The sequence below is a fragment of the Opisthocomus hoazin genome, chromosome 7 (assembly GCF_030867145.1).
Source record: "Opisthocomus hoazin isolate bOpiHoa1 chromosome 7, bOpiHoa1.hap1, whole genome shotgun sequence".
Classification (NCBI taxonomy): Eukaryota; Metazoa; Chordata; class Aves; order Opisthocomiformes; family Opisthocomidae; genus Opisthocomus; species Opisthocomus hoazin.
Window position 1 is genome coordinate 55,522,529 of NC_134420.1, and position 13,213 is coordinate 55,535,741.

The window sequence follows — 13,213 nt, forward strand, 5'->3', positions numbered from 1 at the left end:
AGTTCCAAGATTCACTTAGGCAAGCAAAAGCTCTTATAGCCCACATCAATCAAACATTGTGCCATGATTTCCAGAAAGAAATGAAGCTGGGAAAATAAGAGCTTAAAATTGTTGGTTTGGTCTGAAAACCAAAGATCACTTTGCGTGCTCTTCCATAGCAAAAAAAAAAAAAAAAAAAAAAATCCAACTTCACTGCTTAGTAGTTAAAAAAAAAATGTATTAAAAATAGGAGGCTGGGCATTCTGCATCTAAAATGGAAGCTGTCTATAAACCTATCATTTGCAGACTAGCCAGCTGCAAATCAGTTTTCTGACACCATTTCATATACTTGTTCCTACACAAATGTTAGGACGGTTTGGGGACCAAACTGTGGCACATTAAATATGCCATTTTGTTTGATGTGATAAATCCTTCTAGATTGTAAACAGGTAACTGTTGCGTTTGCCAACCTATTCACTGTGTTCCAGAAGGGCAAGCAAATAAATTGTAACTTCAGTGGTAGAGCTAATGACATTGTTAAACAGAACCCAACTGATTCTGTCTTTATTTCAAACACTGAAAGTATGCATGATTTATCAAAACCAGAGGAATGTATTTTAAAACATTTAGTGCTATATGGCAAGCAGATCATCAGAATTGTGACACTGGAAATACTGCTAGCCTCCCAGTCCAGAGAGAGGCCCACATTAAAACCTTAACTAAAAATGTCTTGAACTAGAAGCAAGCTCCAAATCTAAAGGTACCCGCCATGAACGGAACCAAAACCCTTGATTCCACTGTGGGTCCACGTTTGTGCTTCCGTACCTATTAAAGGAGGTGCGGTGTGAATGCTACGGTATTTACCTGGATTATTACCAGTTGGTGGACAAAATCCTCCAACCCAGAGCAGACAGAGGAGAAATGAAGAAAGCATTTGACATCACGCCATGCTTCTGCTGCCTCTCCCTTGGAGGCTACAGCCGCTCTGCTAAGAAGGGGCTGAAGTGACACGTCATTTGTAGACCATCTGATTTTGGATTGAATTTTGCCACCACCTAGATTTTGGTGCTTGACAAAAAGCCCTGCGACTAAAAAACAAAGAGGCAGCTGTGCTCGCTGCAGCTTTACAGCCTCGGCCCCCTCGCCGTTCAGATTTCCCCGAAGAAAGTGCTTTATTAACACCCCGCCCCGCACCATCCTCCTCTCCCAGGTGCCGCGCCGGGCTCCCGGGGCAGCGCAGGCCCCGCACGGCCAGCGGGGAGGCTGCCGAGAGCCCCCTCAGCCCCAGGAGTCCCAGCCTCGGGAGCGACAGGGAGGTGGCGACAGGCCTCGACGCGGGGCCGGGCCGGCGGGGTCCCGGCGGTGACACAGCCCCGCAGCGGGCAGCTTCCCGCGGGCCCCGCCGGCACCAGCGCTCGCCGGAAAACGGCCACTGCCGCGGCCCGGGAGCGGGGCCTCTCCCTCGGGCCGGGGAGGGGGCTGCTCACCCGCCTGCCCCTGCCTCGCTCTTATCTCAGGGGGCGAGGAGACAGGGGAAGGGGAAGAAAGGCGGGGGGTACCCGCGGCTGGGGCACCCGGGCCTGAAGCCCGCCGCAGCCCCGCTCCCCGCTGCGGGCGGGCGGCCGCCGGCCGCGCCTCTGGGGACGCAGGGCTGGGGGGAGGGGCGGGGCTGGGCGGCGGAGGGGCGGGGCCGCTCGCCGCAGTCACCCTCACACATACCGCGCCGGGGAGGAGAGAAAAAGGCCCCGCTCCGGCGGAGGGATACAGCCCTACATATATAGCGGGGCGGCGCAGGCTCCCACCCCCAGCACTTCTCGGAGCCGCGCCAGGCAGGAGTCAGCTGCCGCCGCCGCCGCTCGTGGTCGCGCAGTTCCTGCAGCCGCCGCCGGGCCCGTCGCTGCCGCGCCATGGTAGGTAGCTCGGCCGGCCGACCGACCGCGGCGCGGGGTGCCCGGGCTGCCGTGGGGGGTGGCTCGCTGGGGACGGTCGGGTCGGTCGCCTCTCCCCGGGGGAGTACGGGGGGGAGGCCGCAGCCCTTCCCGCCCGGATCCCCGCGGGGCGCGCGGGCTGGCGGTTGCGGACGCCTCCCCCACCCTTGCGCTGCGCGGGATGTCCGCGGAGCCGCGGCCCTTCCTCTTCCGCCCCCTGTCCCCGGGGCCTGCCGTGTGGGCGCCCCGGCCCCGCGCCCTCCCGCCGCCGCCCCGCCTCGCCTTCCCCCGCATGCGGCGCTCGCTCCCCTCCGGAAAGGGCCGGGCGCGTCTCCCCGGGGCCGCGGTCCTCCCGCCGGGCAGGGCGCGCTGCGGGGTGGGGGCCGTGCCGGGCGGGGCGCGGATCCCGCTTGGCTCCGGCACCAGCTGCACTGCGCAGGGAGCGGGGGGGGAGGGCACCGCGCTGCAGCTACTGCTCCCCCCCCCCATCCCCTAAAAAAACGCAGCGCCGCGGCGAAGCCCATCGCCGCCTGCATTACATCATGTCTCCTCCTCTTCCTCCCCGGCCCCCGCGCACCCCCGGCTGTGGGGGACCGGGGCGCAGTGCGTTGGAAGCGGCCCAGCGCCCGCCCGGGGGGCTCGGGGCGGGGGGCCGCAGCCTTCCCGCTCCCCCGGGGGCTGCGGGGGAAGAGCCGCCGCCGCCCCCCCGCCGGGGGAAGGGAGAGGAGGGAAGGGGCTGGGGCGGGCTGGCCGCGGGCTGAGGACGCGGCGGGGGAGGGAGGGGAAGCGGGGCCGCACTGCAGCAGCGGGCGGCTGACGGCGGGGAAGGGCGGGCGCCTGTTGCGCTGGGCGAGCCCCCCGCCCGGAACGCCTGGCCGACGGAGCACACGGCGGGCGGGCTCCGGGGGCGGCTCGCCTCCCCCCGGCCCGGGCTCCCCGCGGAAGAGGGCAGGAGGAAGGGCTGGGGTTTCCCCGGGGTGTTTTCGCTTCCTACGAGAGCGGCGGAGCAACGGCAGGCCGAGCGTCTCACCGCGTTTTGGCCGCCTGGGCGTTCTTTCCTCGGCGGTGCCTCTCCATCTCCCCTTCCCGGCGGGACGGGGCGGGGAGGCGGCTCCAGCCCCGCACCTTTGTCCCGCACCCGGGAGGGGAACCCCGGGACGGTCCCCGTCGGGCATCGCAGCGTTATGGTTTTTGTTCGGGGTGTTTTTTTTGTTTTGTTTTGTTTTTAATTGGAAATCCGGTTTAGAGGACCACCCGTCGAGCCCCGGCTGGCGGGGCGGTGGTCTGGAGGCTGCTGCCAAGGTGTGGCTCTGCTTGCTGCTCTGCAGGGCACGGAGGCGGTTATGTAAATTCCTTAGATAATCTTTCAAGTAAAACCTCGCGTTTTCTGGAAAATCGCAGCGAGCATGGAAGGTCAAACCGGATTTTGAATGCAAGTTTTCTGCTGTTACTAAGGAGGATTTATTACATTTGAACTCTGTCTTTAACTGTCAGCATTTACACTGTGTTTGCCCCTCAACCCACTGTGCATATGGGGAGTTGTTTAATCATTACATACAGACATTAAAACATAAAAAAACCCCACCCCAACACCCATTTACAGGCGAAATCTGTGTATGTCACTTAACATATACAGCAGGCTTTCACCCTACCCTGTTCCCCTGTGCAAGAGCCTAACAGATTGTATAGCCTGTTAATTCTCCATTGTATTTGTTGCTTTTTACTGCAGTCAAGTGGTTTTATACTTGAATAACAGTATTTTAGGGCAAAAGGGTTGCAAGATGCCGGCTTTCTGACTTACAAAATACTCTGTTCTGTTAGTAAAAGCTGTCCAGTAAAATGAGTGTAAAAGGCATTAGTACCTTGTATTCTCCAGTACCTGTGACCAAGCATGTATAATCCAGGTTTTTTCTTTAATTGCTAGCAAAATGCGTATTTTTTTGTAAAGAGCTGGCTAGCTCCTTGGAGTGCAAACAGCAGAGCTTTTTGTGATGCTCTATCCATGCGGAAGGGAGAGGCTTCTGGAAGGATGTGGCTAGCACAGTTAAGCTCTGGGAAGGCCCATTTGATTGCCCGCTGAGCTGTATACCTTGGATGCGGCAGCGGCCTCTGGATGTGCAGAAGGTCACACAAGCAGGCATTTTGAATCTTGCCACTTAAAATGACGTGTAAAACAACCCGCATGTTAGTGTCGGGCACTGCAAACTGCTTGTCTGAATGGAAAAATGATGTGAGGCTTGAAAACTGGCATTTTCTTTGCCAGAGATGGCAAAAATCTCTGTAACACCGAGTAATAATTCCTCCTGGTGTCACCGCACAGTCCTTTCCGTTAAGCTCAGGGTAGGCTAATGCTTGATGCAGTGTGGTGGGGGAGGGCGGGCGTCAGTGGTGTTGGATCACTAGGTGGCACGCTTGTCGTTAGCCCACAAATGGGCAAATACTCCCATGCAGTATTAGGGTCCATGTACTGCTGGAATTGACATCTGGTGTGATGTGGAACCCCAGACACATGTCGTTAAGGATTTCATGCCCCTCTCAGCCATTGCGAGGAGTCTGCCCGGCGTCCTTCCCTTGACCAGATCGGATTCTCCAAGTTGAAGGGTGTCTGGATCTTCATATGCGGTTTCAAAACAAGTTAGCTTATGTGCTTTTAGAAACAGCTGCATGGTGTAGGTGAGTGGAATCTCCATGCAGAAGCAGAATTCCAGGAATTGAAAGTGGCTTTGGAAAAGTAATGATGAATCACTACTGAAATCTAAAGAAAGTGTCTTGTGGCTTGACATAGCTAGTGGTAAACAGTATTCTAAAATGTTCTATTCTTTGTGTAGGCTGATCAGCTGACTGAAGAACAGATTGCTGGTAAGTGTCTTGATGAGAAATAATTATTTTTTTTGCTAATTCCTTGTGATGAGAAGAAAATCAATTATCTCAAACATAATGGAGAAAAATGTCACAATTTCAAATCTGTGCGAATACTGTTTTAAAAAGCGCTTGCAATTTCACGAAGGTTACTGGTCCATTGCCTCTCAGTTTAGACTGCTTGTTCCTTGGACTGCAGATAATGATTTTTTTTAGACTTTCAGACTTGAGCCAAGTTCTTCTAGATTTCTTGCAAACAGAAACGATCGCTAGACTCAAGTGAACTTCATGGAGTTAAAGTAGACCTAGGTACTCTTTTATTTGTAATAAGGTGAAGATAAATATGAAATGAAATGCAACAAATAAACATAAGATGGATTTATTACATGTTAATATAAGCCAGTGTCTTTTAAATAACTTCTAACAGTGTCTGTCATTCAAACTGGTTAGGAGAAGGAGCATTATTTGACCTTCTGGAGACCAGTCACCCACTTGGGGCTGACATCAGTTCTTACTGTCTGCTGCCTTAAAAATAAGTGGTAAATGACAACACTTACTGTTCCTGAAAGTCTGTTAATGGGGAAGGGAACCCTGGGTCCCTTCACTTGTCTCAGGCAGCTGCTGTTTATGATGCAACTGTGCCTTAAGTAAGATGATGTTGAAATGCATTACAGAGTTGTAATGCAGGTAACAGCCACATGAAACACGTTTGAATATACTATGCAAATTATGTGTTGGTACTGTAAGTAAGTTTTTTATTAATATTTGAGAGTGTTAATTCTCTCAGTACATGGACAGTTAGATAAAATGTTTCTTAAAATTGTACCAGGCATTGTTGGTGGAGTACATTTTTAGTATGCAGTTTCTCCTGCTGGTGATACTACTAAACACTGGAACTGTTTCTGCCTCTAGAATTCAAGGAAGCCTTTTCCCTATTTGACAAAGATGGTGATGGTACTATCACAACAAAAGAACTGGGAACTGTCATGAGGTCATTGGGTCAAAATCCAACAGAAGCAGAATTGCAGGATATGATCAACGAGGTAGATGCTGATGGTAAGTGTTGGAAAGGTAGTTACTAGAGCCGTGATAGTCTTAAGTATGTATGACCTCCATGCCTGGGTTTGGACTGCGTAGAGAACATGCTGTGACATTGATCTCTTGAACCAGTTTCAAAACACTCAATAGAATCTAAACTCAAAGGGATGTCATTTTTTGATTACTTTCTGCACAGCAGTCAAAGATGCTGGCAGTATTAGTGAGGATCTAAAAAAGGAGATGGGCAGAGGCAAAGTTACACTGTTTGCCTTTAATATTTCATGGGTCACAGGCTTCCTATTGCTATCTGACTTGCCCTGACCTGCCGTTAACCTGTGTTTCCACCCGGCTTTTCTATACATGTTTCGTCAGCCCTTAATAGCTATACTAATGTCTGTGGTTTTGTCTTAAGGCCAAAAATGTGGTAGGAATGGAGTAGTGCTGAATTTCCAAGAACTGAAAACACAATGGGGAGAGACTGTACAATGCAATGTAGCGTATTAGATCACTAATAGATAGGGGGGAGGGACTGGAGGCAAAAGCAGAAAAACCTTCCTGTATGAAGTCTATCAGAATTATTTTAAATGGATGCTAGAAAGGGTAACTGCACGTTTTGTTTCTGAGACTTCAGATAGGCTAGCAGCTATAAAAAGGAATAATGCTTTCCCCTGCTCAGTCATGTCAAGTCGTTGATCTTGTATGTTGGTTGCAATAGTAATTTTTCTCTAATATCTCTGCAAAAGAAGAGAGAAAGTCTATTGGCAAAAGTACAGATTATCTGATTATCAGGCTACGTTAATTACAACTACTTTTGTAAAAGTGCAAGTTGATCTTAATTGCACACTCTTGGATGCAGATACTAAAAAACTTTGGGGTTTGCAGTGCTACGTGGAGCTTGAGTATAGTGGCTTCTCTGGGCTGCAGTTCACAAGTGCTGCCTTGATAGATTAAAAATGAGACTGAGGACTTCAGATAAGTATGCCTGCCCATCTGTTTAAACTTGGTTTATGGCAGAATGCTTCGTCGTTACTCTACATGTTCATTGAGGATTTTTCAAAGCTGATTACAAGACCTGTGTTCAGATTTAGCTGGTAGGTAAGGCTGACCGTGATGATAAATAGCTGTGTATGTCTCAATGTGGAATCCCTAAGCTGCAAAGGTTTTTTTAACTGTATTTATTTAGATTCTTTGCTGTATTTACCCAATGAGTTTGTATGTTTCCCCCAAGCAATGGGTAGATCTTAGCTGCACAGTGAACTATTTAACGTGGGGTCTTTTGGCCTGTAGGGCTGAATGCTGGCTATACAAATTAAGTTTCTGTTGTTTTAAATAACTTTGTTTCTTCACCGTACCACTTTTTTCATAGCTTTGAGCAGCCTGAAGTTTGAATCCTTACTTTGAATGAAGAACTTCAAAATGTTAGGCCTGAGGCCTGGATGTTACCAGGGATTTTCAGTTTTGCAGTGAAGTAACCTGTAAGAACACCTACTGCAAAGCTTATCAGAAATACCAAATGATGGCAGCTTTTCACATGTCACTGGAATTTGCAAATCCTTGTTGCCGTTTAAAATGGTGCATTACTTTTGTGGTGTACAACATATGCTGATAAGGAAGTTGATTTTTAACAAGTACTAAGTATTTATGAGCAGCTTAGCGAAGTGCAATTTTCTCAAATCTTAGATATCCTGGATTTGTAGTCCCAGCTTTATGATACATTTCCTTCTGGAATCTCCCATAGCAATTGGGAGATTCTAAAGAAACTGAAAGATTAATTTTGGGGACTGATTTGAAGTAGAGATAAGTCTTAGTATTGGTTAACCCTGGAGCATTAGACGAACATTTTACGTGCAGCTCGGGTGGCAAACAGCATGGCTTGACCTGGAGAGAAGGCAACAGTTGATTTCGTTGTGCTGAAACACTGCAGTGGCTACTGAGCATTGTAATAGCAAAAAAGGCAGTGGTAGCAATTGAGGGAGAAGAACCAGCTATTCTGTAAGAATGGTTTACAGAGGATCTGTCAGTCTTATCCCTGGCTAAATTAAATGTCAGTTAATTTCTTTTTTTTGTATATAGAAAAGTATGGAAGTTTAATTTTTGGAAGTTTCTTTTCATTAAGGCAATGGCACTATCGACTTCCCTGAATTTTTAACCATGATGGCCAGAAAAATGAAGGACACAGACAGCGAGGAAGAAATCCGTGAGGCATTCCGAGTCTTTGACAAGGTATTAATAAAAGTGGAAATATTCTCTAGAAGCAGTAACGGTGTCCATTTTTTCCTCAGTGTTTTCTCTCTTGTTTAGAAGGAAAAAAGTCCTCTAATAGAAGCAGATGAATTGAAAACAAAGCAAGCAGGGACTGTTCTGGAAACAGAACCAGGACTGTTGCAGCAAAGTTCTGCCTGCTGTGTGCAGCAGATCTAAGCTTTGGGCTCGTCCATGAGGAAGACTTTCTGTTTTCCCTTAGGAGCAAAGATGGGCAGAACTTGATGCTTGTAGGATGGTTGTTTTCTGGGGTTTTTTGAGTGGGTGTGGTGGACGGGTGGAGTTTTTCTGTACCTTGTGACTTGAGAGGATGGACAAATGTTTGCATGGATGCGCAATATGGAAGCTTTTGAAGCAAAGATGACGTCATCAGGATTTAGAGGACATGAAATAATGCATGTTTTGTTTTCAAGATGTGGACTTTGAGGCTACTTTAGGGAACCGTTAAGAGCTAAACTCCATCCGTCGTCTTTAGGGCTACCTGGGCGTATATGGTGAAGGTCAATTATTTCTAGAACAGGGGTTCCCCTCTTTGGATTGCTTGGATATGGCAAGTGCTACAAGAGGATTTTGTTGAGCGGTGGCTGGTGCGGCTGCTAAGTTGATGCACATGCATGTGTGGAAGAAGGCCTTGCTACTTCTCCTTTTTATGGAAAAAAAAAAGTGGCAGTTTCTAGTACTTAGCTGGAAAATGTGCTAGAGGAAGTGTTTGATTGTTTGGTTATTACTTCACCTACCCTATGGGATTATATCTGCAGACTAGATTTGTGTTTAAAGCCACTGGGGTAGCTTATGTACTGGTGATGGTTGTATGTACTCCCGCTCTCAGCTAGCATATTCTTCCTGTAGACAGAAGAGGAAAGTTTCTGAAATGGCTAGGGATGAGCTTTAGGTTTGGATATTACCAATGGGAACACTGACTTAGAAGTGTTACTGTATCTCTCTTTTCTTTTTTTTTTTTTTTAACTGGGAAGCTGTTCACAGTTCTTTAGGAGTAGAATTTAAATGCTTTCTTTGAAGGTTTGTTCTATATCATCTTATCCAAGAAACCTAATCTAGCCACCTGCAGTCTGGTTATTAGAGGTAGTATTACACAGAAGAGAAAGCTGACTTTATTCTTGCTAGTGGGGAAATTGATCCTTTTTTCTTGCTGTGCTTAGGCAGCAGAGACTAAACAAAAACCATTTTGTTTCTGGGTTTATTTTTGAAAGCTCTTTAAAAGCATTAAAAATACCTTGTCACAGCTACAAATCTGGCATGCAGTTACTCGTACAGTACAATAATTGTATAGAAGAATACAGTGGCATGCATGCTTTGCAGGCAGCAGACTAGTACATACTGTAGGGTTATACAGTGCGCTAGGTCTGCATGTCTGTCCCAAGTGCTGTAAGGCTAGTTCAGAAGCAGTTACTGGAAATCTAGATGTAGTTTCAGACTCAATCAGTGTCAGGATTGTTAATTGTGATCTTGTGCAACTGTTTCCTCACAGGATGGCAATGGCTATATCAGTGCAGCAGAACTACGTCATGTTATGACAAACTTAGGAGAAAAGCTAACAGATGAAGAAGTAGACGAAATGATCAGAGAAGCAGACATTGATGGGGACGGACAAGTCAACTATGAAGGTAAAAGGATGCTTGCCTTGACTCAAAACCATTACTCGGATTGAGGGAAAGCCAGCTGCATAGGGCATTAATTTCTGGTATTTGAGACACCAGCTTATTTGGTTGTACACTTCTGTGGACAAAAACTTAGATGCAGTGAAGGGGCCCTGTTCTATGCCAAATGTGTTTAAGATTTAGCAGTTGAAGTTGTCTGAAGACGGTAAATCACTGACTTTTTATCTTTTCAGAATTCGTACAGATGATGACTGCAAAGTGAAGAGACCTCCTTTACACCTCTTTTCCTCTAGAAGAATCAAATTGAATCTTTTACTTACCTCTTGCAAAAAAAATGTTCATTTATTCATTCTGTTTCTGTATAGCAAAACTGAATGTCAAAATACCTTCTGTCCACAAACTGCATGTAATGGTTGGTGGTCCTGTCCCCAAAAGATAAAGTTAAACATCAGTTTTACGATATAAATAATTGTACTACCTTGAAAATAAAAAAAGGAAGCACTTGGTGAACTCAAAAGTTCCATTTGCTAATGACTATTACACTGTTTGGGCTGGCCAGTTTTTCATGCATGCAGCTTGACAATTGAGCACAGACATTTGTATTAAAAGGAAAAAAACAACCTAAAAGATCCACTCTTTTGTTCAACAGTGGATTCTAGTTCAATTTGTAGTATAAATTGTCATAGCTGGTTTACTTTAAAATTGGTTTATACCTCAGGATGGTATGCAGCAAAATGGTTGAAGGATGCAAAACTTAGAGAAAATGCCCTAAAGGTGGAATGGTTCTCCTGTACGTAGCAGTGTGCTCCAAAAATACGATGATCTTAACTATGGATGGCATGTCTGTGTTAAAATACTGGTTTAACATTGTCTGCATTGCACTATAGTGAAACGGGTGTCGGGCTGTTACCGTTCACAAAATTTTTAAAAGAAATCTTCACCAAGGGAGCATCTTTGGACTCTCATATTTTTAAAACCTTCTGTACCATGACTTGGAGCTGGCGGAGTAGCCTGTGGACTTCAGCACAACTATCAACATCGCTGTTCAAGATATTACAATTTATGTCCATTCCAAGTTGTAAATGCTAGTCTTTTTTTCCAATAAAAGACCATTAACTTAAAGGTGGTGTTAAATGCTTTGTAAAGCTAAAATATATATATAATTGAGATAAACCAAAAAAGCAGTAGGAGGGAAGTGTTTCTATGAATGACTTGCTGCTAAATTATAATGCACATGTATGCAATAAGTTATCCCCTATCTTTTCAAGATGGCAAGAACTGACCTCCTGTAACCCAAGACCTTTGCTATAAATAAATGAACTTGTGCTTGCCTTTCATATTACGACAATGTTAATTTAGTTGGTCTCAAAGTGGTGTAATGCTGACTCGTCAACTATCAGCACAGAAGTAACACCTCATTTCACTAAAGTGGAGAGCTCTGAGCATGCATGTCAATACTGGGGAAACATGTATAGGTTACTTATGTTTTTTTGACAGGTTATAGAAACTAGTTGGAGAATTTAAACAGCATGGACTTCATAGATATCTATGATTCTCAAACATGCCAAAAATGCATTTCTCTACCCACAGAAAGGAAACAAAAGGACATTTCTTTTACAAAATGTTAAAAAAAAAAAAAAGCCTTTTTGGAAAGTGGGGCTATTAAGTCTTGACTATCTTCTCAAACACTTGCATGAATTTTGTGGGGTGGAGAAGAGGACTAGGGTTAATTTAAAAAACATCTTGTTACTTCTGCTTTGCATGCACTAGCAGTGCTTAGTCATTCCAGGTCTCTAAGTAAGTGTTCTCTGATCCTTCAGCTTCCCCATGAGTGAGTGGCAAAGCAGCCAGTGTCCACTCTTCTTTGTTTGAAAGAAGAATGCCTTTTTTTTTTTTTTTTCTTCAACTAGCAGAGCCTCCATGTGGAAGGCTTTTATGCTTGGGAGGGAGGGACTACAGCTTCATTACTTGACTGTAAGTTTGTTTCCAAACGTAACTGGAGTTGCAAACCTTAATTGCTTAATTGCCTTTGGTTTTGGAGAGAATTGATACTATCTCTTGAGAGATTTGAGTCTCCATTCATCCTGTCTAACTGAGGTGCCTGTGTCAAGAACTTGGTTGCTTGAAATGCAGCTTTGCTCAGTGGGGGTCAAGAAACCTCCAGAAGGCAATTAAGACTATCTGCCTTCAGTGGTGGGTTTTGGGTTTTTTTTCTGTTATTTTATTTTTTTCTTGGGGGGTGGGGGGAGTTCTGGGTGACTAGGGACCCAGACACCTTAACCAAGTGCCTAAAGGTTAGATGGGCTGAATGTAGGCAATTGTTTAGATCTCTAGTTGTTGCAAAGGCTCTTTGCTGTGGCTGCGTATGCTGTCTTAGCAAACTGGCCACGATGATGGGAATGTCTAACTACCATTTCAAAGTAGAGTCTTGCATGGCAGCTGCAAACTGCTACTTTGGTAGTGCTTGAGAGAGGCTGCACTGATTCTGTAGACCAGCTTTTAAAGAGAACGTACTCAAGAGACGGGCAAGGTAGAAGCAATGGTTGCTGCTCTGAACTAATTACTTCTTCTGCCCGAGTGTGCAGAGAGATCTTGTCTAGTAGGTAAATGCTTCTTACCATCTATCTGTCATTCACTCACGGTTGGTAGGGTAGTTCATTTAAGAACAGCTGCTTTTAGCTTATTCAGTGTGCTCTGTGCTTGCTAGCAAAGAGACCTCGTTCCTGCAAGAGGTTCTTGGCTTGATTAGAAATTGTCTGGCAGTGTGCAGTGTTGGTATGCCCTGTAACTGAATCTGCCTGGAGGTATCTAATTATTAACTGACTTCAGTACCACATCAACCTCGAGTAAATGTATCCTCTGTACAGGACTTTAGCTCTGTTCCCTTCTGCGTAGTGAATATCTAGAGAAATGAAATGGTGTCATCAAGGACTTTTTTAAGTTTTTTTTTTTCTTTCCTGTGAGTGTGTGTGTGTGGCTTTGGCTTTTTCCAAATGTGAAAGTGTGGGCTGGATACACTTGGTGCATGGCTTGGAAACGTGGGACTGGAAAGAACTTCCTGGGTCATCAGATCCAGTCCCCTGCTATTGCAGGCAACCGTGTCATATAATCCTTTTAATAAACTGATCAAGCTTAACCACCTGCTTGTAAGTGGCTTGTTTTCATGGAAGTTCTGTAACTCATGTTGCTCTCAACTGATGCAAGTAATATATGAAATATGAAGTTAATCAAAAGGTCCTCCAGCTTAGCTTTAGGTTTATCATTACACTTATTTAACTGACTTTCTCAAACCTGTTATTCTTTGCACAACACTCAGGAAAGTGTTGAATCTTTACACCCCCTTGCTATGAATAAGAGTTGGTGTGTTTGCTTATTTTTTTTAATGGAAAAGATGGATGTCTGGCTTGTTGAAATTTGTTAGATATGTTAATTGTCAAGGCAAGAAACAATTGAGTTACTTGTATTTGATACATAAATTTAAGGCTAGAGTATACATAACCATTTTTAAAATACGTCAACTTGCAGTGT

General features: G+C 45.7%; 1 protein-coding gene across 1 annotated transcript; it reads left to right on the top strand.

Annotated features, from left to right (window-relative positions):
* The first annotated feature begins 1,727 nt into the window (after positions 1-1,727).
* On the top strand, positions 1,728-12,821 carry CALM1 (calmodulin 1). The gene is made up of 6 exons (XM_075426108.1): positions 1,728-1,889; positions 4,736-4,766; positions 5,679-5,822; positions 7,921-8,027; positions 9,556-9,691; positions 9,919-12,821. The coding sequence occupies exons 1-6, from the start codon at positions 1,887-1,889 to the stop codon at positions 9,945-9,947; spliced, it is 450 nt and encodes a 149-aa protein (XP_075282223.1). The 5' UTR covers positions 1,728-1,886; the 3' UTR covers positions 9,948-12,821.
* Positions 12,822-13,213: the final 392 nt, after the last annotated feature.